The sequence below is a fragment of the Saimiri boliviensis genome, chromosome X (genome assembly GCF_048565385.1).
Source record: "Saimiri boliviensis isolate mSaiBol1 chromosome X, mSaiBol1.pri, whole genome shotgun sequence".
Lineage (NCBI taxonomy): Eukaryota > Metazoa > Chordata > Mammalia > Primates > Cebidae > Saimiri > Saimiri boliviensis.
Genome location: NC_133470.1, coordinates 13,377,523 through 13,392,932, shown reverse-complemented (window position 1 = coordinate 13,392,932; position 15,410 = coordinate 13,377,523). Strand labels below are relative to the sequence as shown.

Here is a 15,410-nt window from a genome sequence, read left to right as displayed (position 1 = left end):
GAGTTGCTAAGTCAGAGGATGTGTACATTTTACATTTTGATGGCTCCTATACACGTAAGTGAGATGAGAACAATAAAAGCTAATTGCTATTGAACATCTTTATGGCCTGCAATCAGTTTGTTGGAGAAAAATAGCCTTAAGAGCCAGCATTTGTATCGATGTGAGAAGTCTTATTAAAAAAAAAGGTGAAGAAAATAGAATCATAAGGCAGCAAGCACCGTGAAGCCTGCAGAGTCACTTAAGCTCGAGCAAATAACAGTTACTTTGTGGGCGTTGGCCATTCTGGCTCTTCTAGCTAGGAAACTAAACAATTTGGAAACCAGGAGCTTTCTTTAGGGTATATTTACTCCCAAAATCTGTTCATGGGTCATCATGACCCTCCTTTGGCATGCATGATTAGGGCTATGGCTGATTATGAAACCAGTAGAGACGTTAGCATCCAGAACAGATCCAAGAGAAGGTCTCTCTTATACACATAAAAAGAGAAATAGATTTTTCCCTAAGGGTTAAGGTAGTCTCTTTCTGAGTCTCAGGGTGCCCAGGAGAGAATGAGTAAAATTTATTTTATTGTGTCATTTCTCTGCCCAATCCACAAGGTAAAATTAAGGGTCTGGGACTTTGCAGAATACTTAGGGTTCTATAGCAACTCAGGTTTTTTGGCCTGCTTGAAAGTAGTCTCAGCTGCCTTCTACATAGCATTTAACCAGAAGCACAGCTGTTGCTACTTACATTCTAACTCTATATCAATCACATGGCTGCTTTTGACATCCTTGACCTTGAATTTGGCTTGAGAGGTCTCCAGTTCATCTGGAGGGTAGTTCACAGTATTTTGGACTTTATATTTAGAATATTTTCAGCTTTTGAGGCATATTAAATGATCTCAATCTAATGTATAGGCATGTGAATGTGCTTAACTTTAAGCATTTCATTTCTGTTTGTTGAAAAAGGTAACTAAAAAATCTGAATTTACATATGATATGACACCCTGAAAACAGAATTCATGTTCCACCTTCAAAAGACATCAGCACACACACACACGCTTGGATGGTGGTATTGGAAAGGAACAGGGAGAAATTAAAAGCATTTTTACAAGATGCAAATGGATATTTCACATTTTGATATTTGATATTATTTCAGTGTTCATTATTTATCATAGGTATGATGTCATTTATCCCTTTTCGATCCAGGAATTTTCAGGGTTAAGTGAATTTTACATATGCCATAGTAGATTTGTGAAACAGTTACATAATTAAAAGCTGATTTTAATTTGCTTTTGGGTGAAAGTTGATTTTTGTTATACATTAAGCATAATTAATTAATACATAACATTTTCCTGCCTTTAGTTGAAGACCTGTTTAAAATATTTTCCTCATCTGTATTATTTTTCAACAACTTCATATGGAATGCAAATTAAGAGGTGTTGAAAAAAACCCAGACAGCCCACTTAGAGTTATCTTTTAGGCGATTTTGATTACTTTGAGGATTGGTTTGCGTTTACAGTGTTGAAGTAAGCATCTCCTGACTATTAAAAAGATCATATAGAAATCACTTGGAGGTTAGTTAGGGCTAAAGACCTTTTTTCCCATTAAAGCAATTATTAAGAATACAGCTATAGGCTAGGCGCGATGGCTCACACCTGTAATCCCAGCACTTTGGGAGGCCAAGGTGGGTGGATCACCTGAGGTCGGGAGTTTGAGACCAGCCTGGCTAACATAGTGAAACACCATTTCTACTAAAAATACAAAAAATTAGCTGGGCGTGTTGGCAGCCACCTGTAATCCCAGCTACTCCGTAGGCTGAGGCAGGAGAATTGCTTTAACCCAGGAGGCGGAGGTTGCAGTGAGCCGAGATTGCACCACTGCTCTCCAGCTTGGGCAACAAGAGTGAAACTCCATCTCAAAAAAAAAAAAAAAAAAAAAAAAAAAATTACAGCTATAGTATGGGTTAAATCTTTTTACAGACCACTCTGGGAGCCTAATACTCCTTTGATACTATCTCTGTGGGGATAGTAGGTTTAGAGTTGATATCAGACTGTTGGCTAAGGTAACTTTTTTCTATTCAGATAAAGAAAAATTCTTGGCTGGGCATGGTGGCTCACACCTGTAATCTTAGTGCTTTGGGTGGCCAAGTTGGGAGGATTGCTTGAGCCCAGGAGTTTGAGACCAGCCTGGTCAACATGGTGATACCTCATCTCTACAAAAAATTGGAAAGTTGGCTGGGTGCGGTGGCTTGTGCCTGTAATCCCAGCACTTTGGGAGGCTGAGGCAAGCAGATCATGAGGGTAGGAGACTGAGACCATCCTGGCCAACATGATGAAATCCTGTCTGTACTAAAAGACAACACATTAGCTGGGTGTGGTGTCATGCACCTGTAATCCCAGCTACTCAGGAGGCTAAAGCAGGAGAATTGCTTGAACCTGGGAGGTGGAGGTTGCAGTGAGCTGAGATCATGCCATTGCACTCCAGCCTGGCGACAAAGTAAGACTCCATCTCAAAATAAATAAATAAATAAATAAGCAAACACATCAATAAATAAAATAAAATTAAATTAAAAGTTAGCTGGGTGTGGTAGTGTGCACTTGTAGTCTCAGCAACTCAGGATGCTGAGATAGGAGGATCACCTAAGGCCAAGGAGCTGTGATCACTGCACTCCAGCCTGGGTGACAAAGTGAGACCCTGAAGAGAAAGAGAGAGAGTGTGGAGGTCTCAAAAAATTAAAAATAGAACTACAGTATTATCCACCAACCTCACTACAGGGTATATATCCAAAAGATATGAAATTAGTATGTTCAAGAGCAGGCATCCCCAAACTACAGCCCGCGGGCCACATGCGGCCCCCTGAGGCCATTTATCTGGCCCCCCGCCACACTTCAGGAAGGGGCACCTCTTTCATTGGTGGTCAGTGAGAGGAGCACAGTATGTGGCGGCCCTCCAACGGTCTGAGGGACACTGAACTGGCCCCCTGTGTAAAAAGTTTGAGGATGCCTGTTCAAGAGGTATCTGCACTCCTGTTTGTTGCAGCATTATTCATAATAGCCAAGACATAGAGTCATCCTAAGTATTCATTGACAGATGAATAAATAGAGAAAATGGAAGTGGATTACTACTTAGCTTCAAAAAAGAAGGAAATTCTGCCTTTTGCAGCAACATGGATGAACCTGGAGGACATTATGTTAATAAGCCTGGCACAGAAGGACAAATACTGTATAATCTCACTTATATGTGGCATCTAAAACAATCAAACTAGAAGCCGAGTGTAGAATGATATTACTGGGGTGTAATGGGAATGGGAAAAATGGAGAGATGCTAGTCAAAGGGAACAAACTTGCAGTTATAAGATGAATAGTTCTGGAGGTCTAATGTACAGCATGGGGGCCATAGTTAATAATGCTGTATTGAGTACTTGAAATTTGTCGAGAGAGTAGATCTTTAGTGCTCTCACCACACACACACACACACACACACACACAAAAAAAAAAATGGTAATTATGTGAAATGATGAATGTGTTAGCTTGGTCATGGTAATCATTCCACAATGTATGCATTGGTGAAAACATCATGTTGTACACCTTAAATATATACAATTTTCTTTTTTTTGTCATCCTGTGACTCCTACACCTACTTGCTCCCTTTGTGACCTTGGGTGGATTCAGCATGGCAACCAAGGACTTTCACGATCTCAAGCAGGTGTGCCCTCTTCATTCCTCATACCTGACATTCCACCCCAAACATGTGCATGTTCTCTGAACTGCCTTGCATTGGGCATGACGTGTTTTCTTGGGCTATTTTCTCTCTTTCTGAATGCCCACTGCTGCCCCTTTCCTGCACGTTCCCCTCAAAGTTCTTTCTACAAAGCTCAGTTGAAATACTACTTTTTTGATGCATCCTTCCCCTGACCTGGTCCCAGACTTACTGACTTAGAATCTCAGAGGTCTGGAAATTTGTATTTTTCATGGCATCTTGTATAGGGCCTTGCCCATAATAAGTACTTTATATATGTTGGAGTTGAAATAGATAATGTATATTAACTCTGCCATGGGCGAATTGATACCTTGAACTTGGGCTAAAATGAGAAGCTAGCGTGAGCTAGGTATCAGAACTGAACAAATCATGCACCACAAATAATAAAAGCCCAAACTATAGACTCACATTGGTTAGGAATGAAGATGTGAAAATCTTAAATAAAATATTAGAACGTCTAATTTAACAGCATTAAAGAATGATTGGTCATGACTGGCTAGTATGTTTATCCCAGGAATTAAATTAAATTAATACATTATCTTGATTGAACAAAAGAGAAACCCTGTAGTGCCATACATGCTCAATATCCAAACCTGGTGCTCACAATCTCATAATGAACTAGGAAGAGACCAGTACTTCTTAAACAAGAACACCTCTTACAAAGCAGTGTCCAGCAGTAAACTTCATGGTGAAATAGTAAGGGATTCTTATTATAACCAGCAACAAATAAAAGATATGCACCATCATGAACAAAATAGTTGTTAAAATGAGACCAGGAAATGCTCTCTAGGGAGTGAAGCTGGCATCCTCCTTCCTACCTGTAGAGCTGTGATTCCGTACAACCTTTTGGGAAATCAGTTAGGTGGTCTGTTTGATAAACCATACAAATATCCATACCCTCTGACTTAGACATTTACCTCTCAGAAATTCTCCTAAGGAAATCTGAAATGTTGACAGAAATATGAATAGGTACTCATTACATTTACAAGAATTAGAAATGACAACGATCTACTCATCATAACATTTGGAAGAATCGGAAATGACAATCTAAATGCCCCACAATGGGGAAATAGTTAAGACTGTTATGGGGTATCTATACAATGGAATGTAACGAGTCATTAGAAATGTTTGAGTTTTAATACCGTGAGAATGTTCTTGTGTTGAATTAGAATGATACAAATTGTATTTAAACATTCCTCAACTGTTTATAAAAATCTCCTCTGTTTTGTGGTGGTTTAGAAATCACTTTTTTTTTTTTTTTTTTTGAGACAGAGTCTTGCTCTGTCACTAAGCCTGAACTGGAGTGCAATAGCATGATCTTGGCTACTGCAACCTCTGCCTCCCGGGCTCAGACAATCCTCCTGCCTCAGCCTCCCGAGTAACTGGGACTGTAGGTGTGCGCCACTGTGCCTGGCTAATTTTTATATTTTTTTGTAGAGATGGGGTTTTGACACGCTGCCCAGGCTAGCCTTGAACTATTAGGCTCAAGTGATCCACCTGCCTCAGCCTCCTAAAGTGCTGGGATTACAGGTGTGAGCCACTGTACCCCGCCACTTTTCTATTTTTCTGCTTAACTTTCTAAATGTTTGAAATGGCTTGCAATGAATTTCATTTTATTATTGAGGGAAACTTCAAATCTCCACAAGTATACTCTTCTCCCAAAATTTAGATAGTTGTATTTTTTGATTATTCCAAATAGGAGTGCTGTGAGGCTAATCCCAAAGAGCAGCAGCAGGGGATTTACAAAGCATTCTCTTACTATTGAATATTTTCATTTATTTATTTATTTATTTATTTATTTATTTATTTATTTATTTATTTGAGACGGAGTTTTGCTCTCGTTACCCAGGCTGGAGTGCAATGGCGCGATCTCGGCTCACCGCAACCGCCGCCTCCTGGGTTCAGGCAATTCTCCTGCCTCAGCCTCCTGAGTAGCTGGGGTTACAGGCATGTGCCACCATGCCCAGCTAATTTTTTGTATTTTTAGTAGAGACGGGGTTTCACCATGTTGACCAGGATGGTCTCGATCTCTTGACCTTGTGATCCACCCGCCTTGGCCTCCCAAAGTGCTGGGATTACAGGCTTGAGCCACCGCGCCCGGCCCCATTTATTTTGTTTTGATAGGACACACATCCATATGGCTCAGAAATAAAAATGTCCAATAATTTGTCCAGTGAATAGTGGCTCTCTTATTCCTGTCCCCCTGCTACCCCACTCCCCCCATCTGCCCAGTCCTCTTGAAGCATGTAACCAATGAGAATAGTTTCTACTGTGCACTTGCAGAGATTTTCCAGGAAATCTCAAGCACCTTGCCTTCTAAGTCACTATGTGCCAGCTACTCATCTTGAGCCCAGTTTATTTTGGCCCCCCTCTCCCCACCACCCCTGTGTTTACATCAACTGGTGCTTCTCTCTGAGCTCAAACCTTCCAGAGACAAGCCTGGTACTGCCCAGCCTTTTATGGGCAGATGAGGTGGGAGTGTGGGCATGTGCTCCTCTGCCCACCTCAGAGAGCCATCCAGCTTCTGGAAAAATGACAGCAGCCAAATTGACAGAAGAATTCAGCATATACATTCAAGTTCACTGGATTAAAAAAAAAAAAAAAGGCCGAGCATGGTGGCTTAAGCCAATAATCCCAGCACTTTGGGAGACAAAGGTGGGTGGATCGCTTGAGCTCAGGAGTTCAAGACCAGTCTGGGCAACACAGGGAGACCCCTGTCTCTACAAAAAGTGAAAAAAAAAAAAAAAAAAAAAAAAAAAAAAAGAAATTGGCCAGGCATAGTGGCACATCCCAGCTATTTTGGAGGCTGAGGTGGGAGGATTGCTTGGGTCCAGGAGGTCAAGACTGCAATGAGCAATGAATGGGCCACTGCACTTCAGCCTGGGTGACCAAGCAAGACTGTCTCAAAAAAAAAAAAAAAAAAAAAAAAAAAAACACCAAAAACAAAAAAACCTAAAACTAAAAATAAGTCAAAGGCAGTACTTTGCAGGCAGTGATTTTCAGCTTGAGGGTAGGGCCATATAGCAGATTCTTGGTGAAGTCTTATATAGTTTGAAAAGCATTCAGTATCATCATTTTCTACACTTTGAAAGTAGAAATGATCCCATATCTTTCTGATGTCAACTACAGAAAGTATATTGTGGCAGTCTGGACTCTAGAACATGAGGTAAAAATAATAAAGGGCTTGAAGAACATTGTTTAAAGGCATGTCATGTCACTCCCAATGGGGTTACAATTGGGCTTTTGGTAGGGAGAGCAGCAGTGGGGTAAAAAAAAAGTCTTACTTCATGTCTAAAGCACAGATATGCACACAGCACATAAACTGATGCACATGGCATCCCTGGAGTTAAAATTTCCTGGGGGGTGGCGATTAGAAACAAATGTTTAACAAGGCTCCTTAGGAGGGTGATAATGACTTAAGAAAGGTTGAGAGAGGCTGGGTGTGACCTGTAATCTCAGCACTTTTGGGAGGCTGAGGCGGGTGGATCACCTGAGATAGGGAGTTTGAGACCAGGGTACACGCCTATAATCCCAGCTACTCAGGAGTCTGAGGCAGGAAAATTACTTGAGCCCAGGAGGCGAAGGTTGCAGTGAGCCAAGGTTGCGCCATGGTACTCCAGCCTGGGCAACAGAGCAAGACTGTCTCAGAACAAAAAGAAAAGAAAAGAAAGATTGAGAAACACTGTTCAAAGGAAGTGGGACCCATTACTATTGATACTTCATGGGTGTTTTGTGGAGGAGAGTTTCAAGGATATAGAAGAAATAAAAATCTAGCTTCCAGGGTCCTGCTGTGACCAGGCTATTAGGATTCGCTTGAGCCATTGGTAACTTGGATGAACTTGAACATTAACATTTGAACTCTTATCTGGTAAGGGGTAGCAGAAAGCTCCCTTCCCTTCTGCACTCCTTGCCTCTGTATGCCCCACTGTCCTCACTTCACCCACTGCATCCCGCAGCTGGACTCAAAAAGTGGAAATTGAACTTGAGGGCTGACTGTTTTCTCAGAATACAGGATGCCAAGAGTTGAGAGAGCCCAAGGTCTTCCTGTGATCTTTTACGTTACACATCACACACCAGAACCAAGGCGTTAGGCTGGTAGACCCGAGGCCACTTAATCTGTGATGAGTGGGGCCGACTCTTGGTCCTGTGTTCTTCCTGTTCCCCCTTAAGGGACATTCATTCAGAAAGCACAGCAAGTGCTGGGAGATGGCATGAAGTCAAGTGTCTGTGAAGTGTTTTTCTCACTAGCTGGTGGATAGTGTGAGATGAGAGCAGAAATTGTAGATGATCCGAGCACTGAGGAGTTAAGGAGGGAGAGCAAGCAACAGGGTGATTCTGGCAAAAAGTGGAACAAGGGAGGTGGTTTGGCATTTCTGGACTCTTTCCAAGTCTCCCACACCATCTTTGTAGTTTTGGGCAGGATCACAGAGCTATCTTGGCCCTCACCTTTTTTTTTCCGACAAGGTTCCCCTCTATGGTCCAGGCTGAAGTGCAATGATGAAATCATGGCTCACTGCAACCTTGACCTCCAGGGCTCAAGTGTTCTTCCTGCCTCAGCCTCCCCATCTCTCTCTCTTTTTTAAATCTGTAGAATTAGTTGAATCAGACTAAGGCTACTTTCAAGTCTCTTATGTTATGAGGGCCAGTACTTAACAAGGTAACATATGTCTAATGATTTCTTTATTAACAATAATTGAACCCCATAGCCAGATCTTTATAATTGCAAACAATTAAACCAGAGACTCTGGTGGATTCCACATAGAATAAGACCACAGCATAGGTGCTCTTCCTTTGGTGCTCAGGGTACTATCTTGTTTTCTCCTTCACTGGGATATCTTTTTTACTAATACTTGGAATTCTTCAAAACTAACTTCTCCATCTCCATTCTTGTCCAATTCTTGAAAGAGATCATCTACGGAGTTTGGACCCTGTTTTAGATAAAAGAAGAATGGGAGAGGGGAGGGGAGAAACAATGAATCAGTTACTGCCACACAGTCTCAGAAATTAGAGGCCTTGGATCTGTGTGCCAAGAAGGCAGCCTAGTGACATGCATCTAATAGCTAACAGAGAGAAACCAGCTTTAGCTGTTGTATTGCTCCGTGTCATAGAACTGGCTACCTTTTTTCCCCTCCATATCACACATTTATTATTTTTTTTTAATGCAGTGTGTATTTTAATACAGTTGGTTTTTTTTTTTTTTTTTAACGTGATTTGGGGTCTTTTTCTTTATGCCTCTAAAAACATTCTGAGAAAGGATCTGTGGGCTTCACTGGATTGCCTGTGGCGCACACACAGTTGAGGACCCCTGCCCCAAGGTTTTCCTGGGAGCTGGGTTTGTTTCCTCCTCCAGGGCTAGGGCTGGCATATTACCGGAGGCAGCAGGCAGGGAGGGCTCCCTGCTGGCCAGCATGGGGCCAAGGCCTTTAGGTAGACTCTGTAATCCTTCTGACTACCCTATGAGGGAGATGTACTTTACAGGTGGGGAAACAGGTTCAGAGACAGCCAGTCATTTGCTTGAGGACCCACAGCTGGTTAGCAGAGGGCTTGGGGTCCACACGTTGACTCCAGAGCTCAACCCCTTAACTAACCACTGCCCCAATTTTTCCCAAATGCTGAGCTATGCAAAATGACTTTGGCTCAACGGTTCCCACGCTTTAGCATGCACCAAAATCACACGATGGACTTGCTGACCTTAGTAAATACAGATTGCTGGCCCTACCTCCAGAGTTTCTGATTCACTAGACCTAGGGTGGGGCCTGAGAATCTGTACACAAGGTCTTGCTCTGTCACCCAGGCTGGAGTGCAGTGGCATGATCACAGCTCACTGCACCTTCTACCTCCTGGGCTCAAGTGATCCTCTTGCCTCAGCCTCCTGAGTAGCTGGGACTAAAGGTGTGTGCCACCACACCTGGCTAATTAAAAAAAATTTTTAATAGAGACAAGATATTGCTGTGATGTCCGGGCTGGATGATCTGTATTTTCAGCAGCTTCCCAGGTGATACCAGTGCTGCTGCCCTGGGACCACACTTGGAGAACCACTGCTTGAGATGTAACGTGAGATCATATGCAGGCTTTTTGACTACTGAACTTCCTGCAGTGTTTTAAGCAGACTTAATTTTTGTCTCTACCATATGACTGTAATCTTAAAGCCATTACTACTTGGACTTTGAGGTAGGAGTTTATCTGTGGCAAAATACTGCTTAGAAAACCAATTGAAATAACAGTTTAGTTTGTCAGTTTCAAATTAGACTATATTATATACATGTATATATGAATTGTGGTAAAAAACACCTAACATTGAATTTACACTCTTAATCATTTTTAAGCATACAGTTCAGTAGTGCTAAGTAGATTCACAGTACTGTGCAACACATCTCTATGGAAGTTATATTTTAACTCCTGAGATTCCTACAAAAACACTTAGCACTTTGCTTTGATCACAAGACCAAACCGTAAGTTACTTACTCAGCCTCTGATTTATGAATATGAAGCACTGTTTTCCTGAAACCTTTACTAGATTCTAAACCATACATGGTGATGATATATGTAAACAGAGTATGCTGGAAAATTTTAGTAATCCTTGTGGAAATATAATCAGGTACATGTAAGTAGACTTTCAGAACTTACCATTAGTCTTCCTACCTTTTTCCAAATTATAAGTCTTATGTACTTTTTGTAGGAAAGACATAAAGTATACAAAATTTTACCCATGTTACCTTTTGAAACAACTTGTTTGAGTAGATGGCCTAGGCTTTCCTGTTAGATGATTATTTTTCTTCTTTTTGGAAAAAACATGAAGGGTTTTTTCAAAATTAAAAATTTCTCACTAACTTTTGTTTTGCTTTTTAATTAAAAAGTCCCTTTTTCTGCTAGTGACTTTAACTGTTTTTACAAGTGCGTTTATATTTCAATTACAAGAAAATGAGAAAATAGCACATTATAGGGTCATTGAATCAGCTTTTTTTCTTTTTAGTATTAAAAACAGAAGTCTTTCCAATTGTCATATTGGCAGAAGAGACATTTCTGGTTAAAATCTGGAGAGCTGGTTAAAATATTTGAAGAGACGTTCTCTCCTGAAGTTAGATCTAAGTAGTGACTGAGTCATTTGAAACAATTACACAGTCACTTCCATTGTGAAGATGGTTTTTAGTTGCAAAATGACAATGGCTCTCTCCTTTGAGTCCTCTGCTTGACTAGGCCCGACCTTGGGCTTCCCTCTCTGTTTTTGAATCTGACCATCCTTGATGTTTGATCATCTGGCCTGCCTTCAGCTAGAATCCTGTCAAGGCAATTTAGCCAGAAACCCCTTATGCTGGATGTTTCATTGGTGATTTTCCGTCCACTGCCCCCCAACCTGCCCCTCGGTCATAAACCTCTACTTGTCCTTTTTGGAGTTGAGCCCAATCTCGCACACTATGGCAAGATCCCGTTTCCGTGGTGCCTATACGGATCGCTATGGCCCTCCTGGAGTAAGTCTGTCTTACTACCTTTAGTAAGTGTCCTGAATCAGTTTTTTCTTTAACTAAAGGAAAGAAAGTACTGTATATTGGAGTGAGGGGGATCAGCTCTTCTCTGCAGTCTGTTGCCTGGAATGCATTTTGAGTTTGACAACTCTGGGGTGGTTTTGATGTGAAACTTTATGGCCAGGGAAATTTAGTTCTTTCTAGAAACTTGTTTAGACATGCATAGTTGTCTCATTAACACAAATTTAAGTGATGAACACAAATTTAAATGCTTTTGAAATTTAAGTGAGTTCTGACAAGGCAGTTTGTCAGTGGGTTTGCAACAGACTGCCAAGTAAGTGTTGGTCTTGTTGAGGGGATTTTACATATAAAAATGAAGCCCGTGGCCGGGCGCGGTGGCTCAAGCCTGTAATCCCAGCACTTTGGGAGGCCGAGGCGGGTGGATCACGAGGTCAAGAGATCGAGACCATCCTGGTCAACAAGGTGAAACCCCGTCTCTACTAAAAAAAATACAAAACATTAGCTGGGCATGGTGGTGCGTGCCTGTAATCCCAGCTACTCAGGAGGCTGAGGCAGGAGAATTGCCTGAACCCAGGAGGCGGAGGTCGCGGTGAGCCGAGATCGTGCCATTGCACTCCAGCCTGGGTAACAAGAGTGAGACTCCGTCTCAAAAAAAAAAAAAAAAAAATGAAGCCCGTCCAATGCCAGCTAACACTATTTTGCAGTCCTCTTTGTTTTCCTAAAGCCTGGAATAGAGGTACCAAATCGATGCTGAAGGCCTTGGTGGGTTTGCTTGGTAACTTGTTGGGCTTCCAGGCGTAGCTTGGCATTCCTTCCATTTACCATGGCTAGTCCTACAGAGTCCTGTGCTGAGGCTGTGGGAGGGATAGAAGGCTTGGCCCTTGTTTTCTGAGAGCTTGCCTTCTGAATTGTGACCTGACTTAAGGGGAAGAAAGCCTACCTACGTGTGTCCACCCTCAAGTGATGGTCCTTATAAAGCTCTACTAGGGTCGTTTCCTCTCCCCTGCTCCCTTCCCACCATCAGTCCCACTAAGCAGTCTCTGCGGATGGCCACTTACTTTGAGTAAACTGGGGAATTCAGCCTGAATCAATAGCTTCAGTTCATCCTTTGACAACTGGTCGGGATCACCTTCTTTGGCCGCATATTTTTCAAAAATCCTCTTCAGTTCCTCAGGAGACTTTTTAGCACTCATTCTGGTGTCCTATAAATTGGGAAGAAAATGAACTTACCGAAAAGCTGAAGTAGAGTTTTGTGCTGAAGGTTATCAGCAGCATTTTAGTGCCATTGGGCCATTTCCTTGGCATAAAAGGGGAAGAGTAAGGAAAAGAGAGCATCAGGGTGGGAATGGCACCAGTAATTTCCAACATGTTTTAAAAGTAAGCATCTTAGGCTGGGCACGGTAGCTCACGCCTGTAATCCTAGCACTTTAGGAGGCCGAGGCAGGCAGATGACCTGAGGTCAGGACTTCAAGACCAGCCTGGCCAACATGGTGAAACCCTGTCTCTATTAAAAATACAAAAATTAGCTGGGCATGGTGGGGCGTGCCTGTAGTCCTAGCACTTGCAAGACTGAGGCAGGAGAATCACTTGAACCCAGGAGGTGGAGGTTGTAGTGAGCTGAGATCACACCACTGCACTCCAGCCTGGGCAACAGAGCGAGCCTCTGTTTTTAAAAAAAAAAAAAAAAAAAGGCATTTTAGACAGTATGTTAAATGTCTGTTCTTAGTCTGTTCTTAGAGTACATATGTTAGGAGATAGTCCCTGGAGCCAAACATTTTTATTAGTAATTAATGACATTCTTCACTTTTTGTGTACCTGGTCTGCACTCTGCAGGCTGTGGTCTTGAAGAATACTTGACCACAGCTTCTAGCTTCTAAGTTAAAGAGAATATCTTCAGATGACATAAACTCACCTTCTCTCTAGACCATTATCTTTGACACCATTCTAAAAGGAAGCAGAGTATTAATGCAAACAAAAGGAGCTCTAGGTAGTACCAAAATCACACTAACCTGGTCGCCCAGTAGTGAAACAGCTAGAAGAATCAAAGGAGTTTGAAGAGCTAACTGAGCAGAATCATGAGACTTTTATAGTCTTAACAGACACACCACCCTGATTATGAAAATTTCCTTTTGTTGGCCATTTAAGGGTAATTATTAATGGTTTTTGAAAGCCAGGCTTAAGACTGCATGAACCCCATAATTAAGGGCAAGATCCAATAAAGGGCCATCTCAACAGTTTCCTCATGGTTCAGAGTCCTAAGAGTAAGCTTGGATTTTTTTCCCCCTGAGATTATATTTTTCCCTCCAATGTAGAATCATGATATTTGCTCACTGTTCACATTTCATAAAGCTTACATATGGAGGATTATTTTCAATTTAGTTGCATATTTAGGCTTTAAAAAATAACCTTCTTCATATTCAGAAAAAAAGAAATGCTTCCCTGTGCGATAGCTCATGCCTGTGATCCCAGTACTTTGGGAGGCTGAGGCAGGAGGATGGCTTGAAGTGAGAGGAGTTTGATACTAGCCTGGTCAACATAGCAAGACCTCATCTCTACTAAAAATTAAAAAAAAAATCATCCAGGTGTTGTGCTACATGCCCGTAGTCCCAGCTACTGTAGAGGCTGAGGTGGAAGGATTCCTTGAGCCTGGGAGGTTGAGGCAACAGTGAGCCGTGATCGTGCCACTGTGCTCCAGCCTGGGTGACAGAGTGAGATCCTGTCTCTAAAAAAGAAAAAATGCTGTCATAGAAGGACAATATTACATAGTTTAAAGAATTACAGTATGGTCATTGAAGTCCTTCTGAGGTCTTGTACATATTAGGAGTTTAAATATTTGAATACATGAATGAATGAATGGAAGTACTGCTTCAGACGTGGGTTTAAGAAGTGGAAAGAAGATACTCGATAATTGGTGGTTTTATCTGGCAAATCAAAATTTTTGAGTTACATGGCCATTTTTTAGCTCTTTCATTATTTGTTGGTCCCATGTCTGCTTTTTATTTCTCATTATCCTTTTTTTTTTTTAACCAAATATATTTTGTTATCATTCAAAAAACTTGTGACTTACTCTTGTTCAATTGGAAATACTTCAAACTTTTTGGAACTGCTATGATTTAAAATTGCCGAGGGCATTGATTTCTACTGGAAAGAGTTCCATGAAATACATAAGACATTTCTGAGGGACATCGATCTAATGCTGATGTAACTCAAAGGAAGGGGTTCCAGGTGGATTTTAAGAGCACTTTGCAGCTTTGAAACACTTGTACACTTCTACACTTGTACAACTTTCTCTGACTCTGCCTTATATCACCCACAAACTGAGGACTGAACTATTGAGACTGTATTTCTCCCTGATGTTTCTCAGCTCTAAAATTCTAGGGCTTTATTTACATTGGAGAACAAATGGGAAATCTAATAGAATTCCTTAACAGCTTCCCATCAATCTTGAGCATTTATCATTCTGTGTGTCTTTGCTGTCTTGTATATATTGTTTTTTGTTTTTATTACGGATTTTTTGACTTTGCCATGCACCAGTATAGAATATGTATTAACTCACTGATTGGAGTAAAGACAGGCGTTTTATTTTTAGTTATAAGATTTTACACAAAAATATTCTGATTTTGGCAATGCATTTTAATCAAGATTTTAGAAAATTGTCAGTGGTTTTACACATATGTTCTGTTTTCCTAGGAGGAAGTAGGCTTTTGTGCATAATCACAACAAGCACTATCTTTTTTTTTTTAACATCTTTTAAAAAATATTTCAAATCTACAGAAAAGTGGCAAGAGTAGTGCAATGAACACCAGTCTGCCTTTCGACTAGATTCACTAATTGTTAACATCTCTGTATTTGTTTTCTCTTTCATCTGGACACTTTCCTCTACTTCTGAGTCATTTGAGAATCAGTTACAAACATCCAGACGCTTCCCCCGTAAGCGCCTCAGCATGTGTCCCCTAAGGACAAAGACATTCTCCTATGCAACCACAATGCCATTATCATAGCCCACGTTAAATCTCCCCAGTTGTTGAATAGCATCTTAAATCATCTTTCCTCTCAAATTACCACTCGTGAACTAAAATCAAATGGGGTGATTATTATATTTCTTGCATCTATTTTGTTTGTCGTTGTTTGTTTTTTTGAGACAGCCTCACTGTGTTACTCAGGTTGGAGTGTAGGGGCACAAATA

The 15,410-nt window shown here is 41.3% G+C and overlaps 2 protein-coding genes across 8 annotated transcripts in view; one reads left to right on the top strand and one right to left on the bottom strand.

Moving 5' to 3' along the window:
• CTPS2 (CTP synthase 2) overlaps nt 1-15,410 on the top strand; it is a 229,871-nt gene that overhangs the window by 52,253 nt on the left and 162,208 nt on the right. The gene's annotated exons all lie outside the window — the stretch shown is intronic.
• Nucleotides 8,372-13,268, bottom strand: S100G (S100 calcium binding protein G). The gene is made up of 3 exons (XM_003920354.3): nt 13,234-13,268; nt 12,283-12,426; nt 8,372-8,668 (listed from the first exon to the last, which is right to left on the bottom strand). Exons 2-3 carry the CDS (start codon nt 12,415-12,417, stop codon nt 8,564-8,566), a joined length of 240 nt encoding a protein of 79 aa, XP_003920403.1. The 5' UTR covers nt 12,418-12,426; nt 13,234-13,268; the 3' UTR covers nt 8,372-8,563.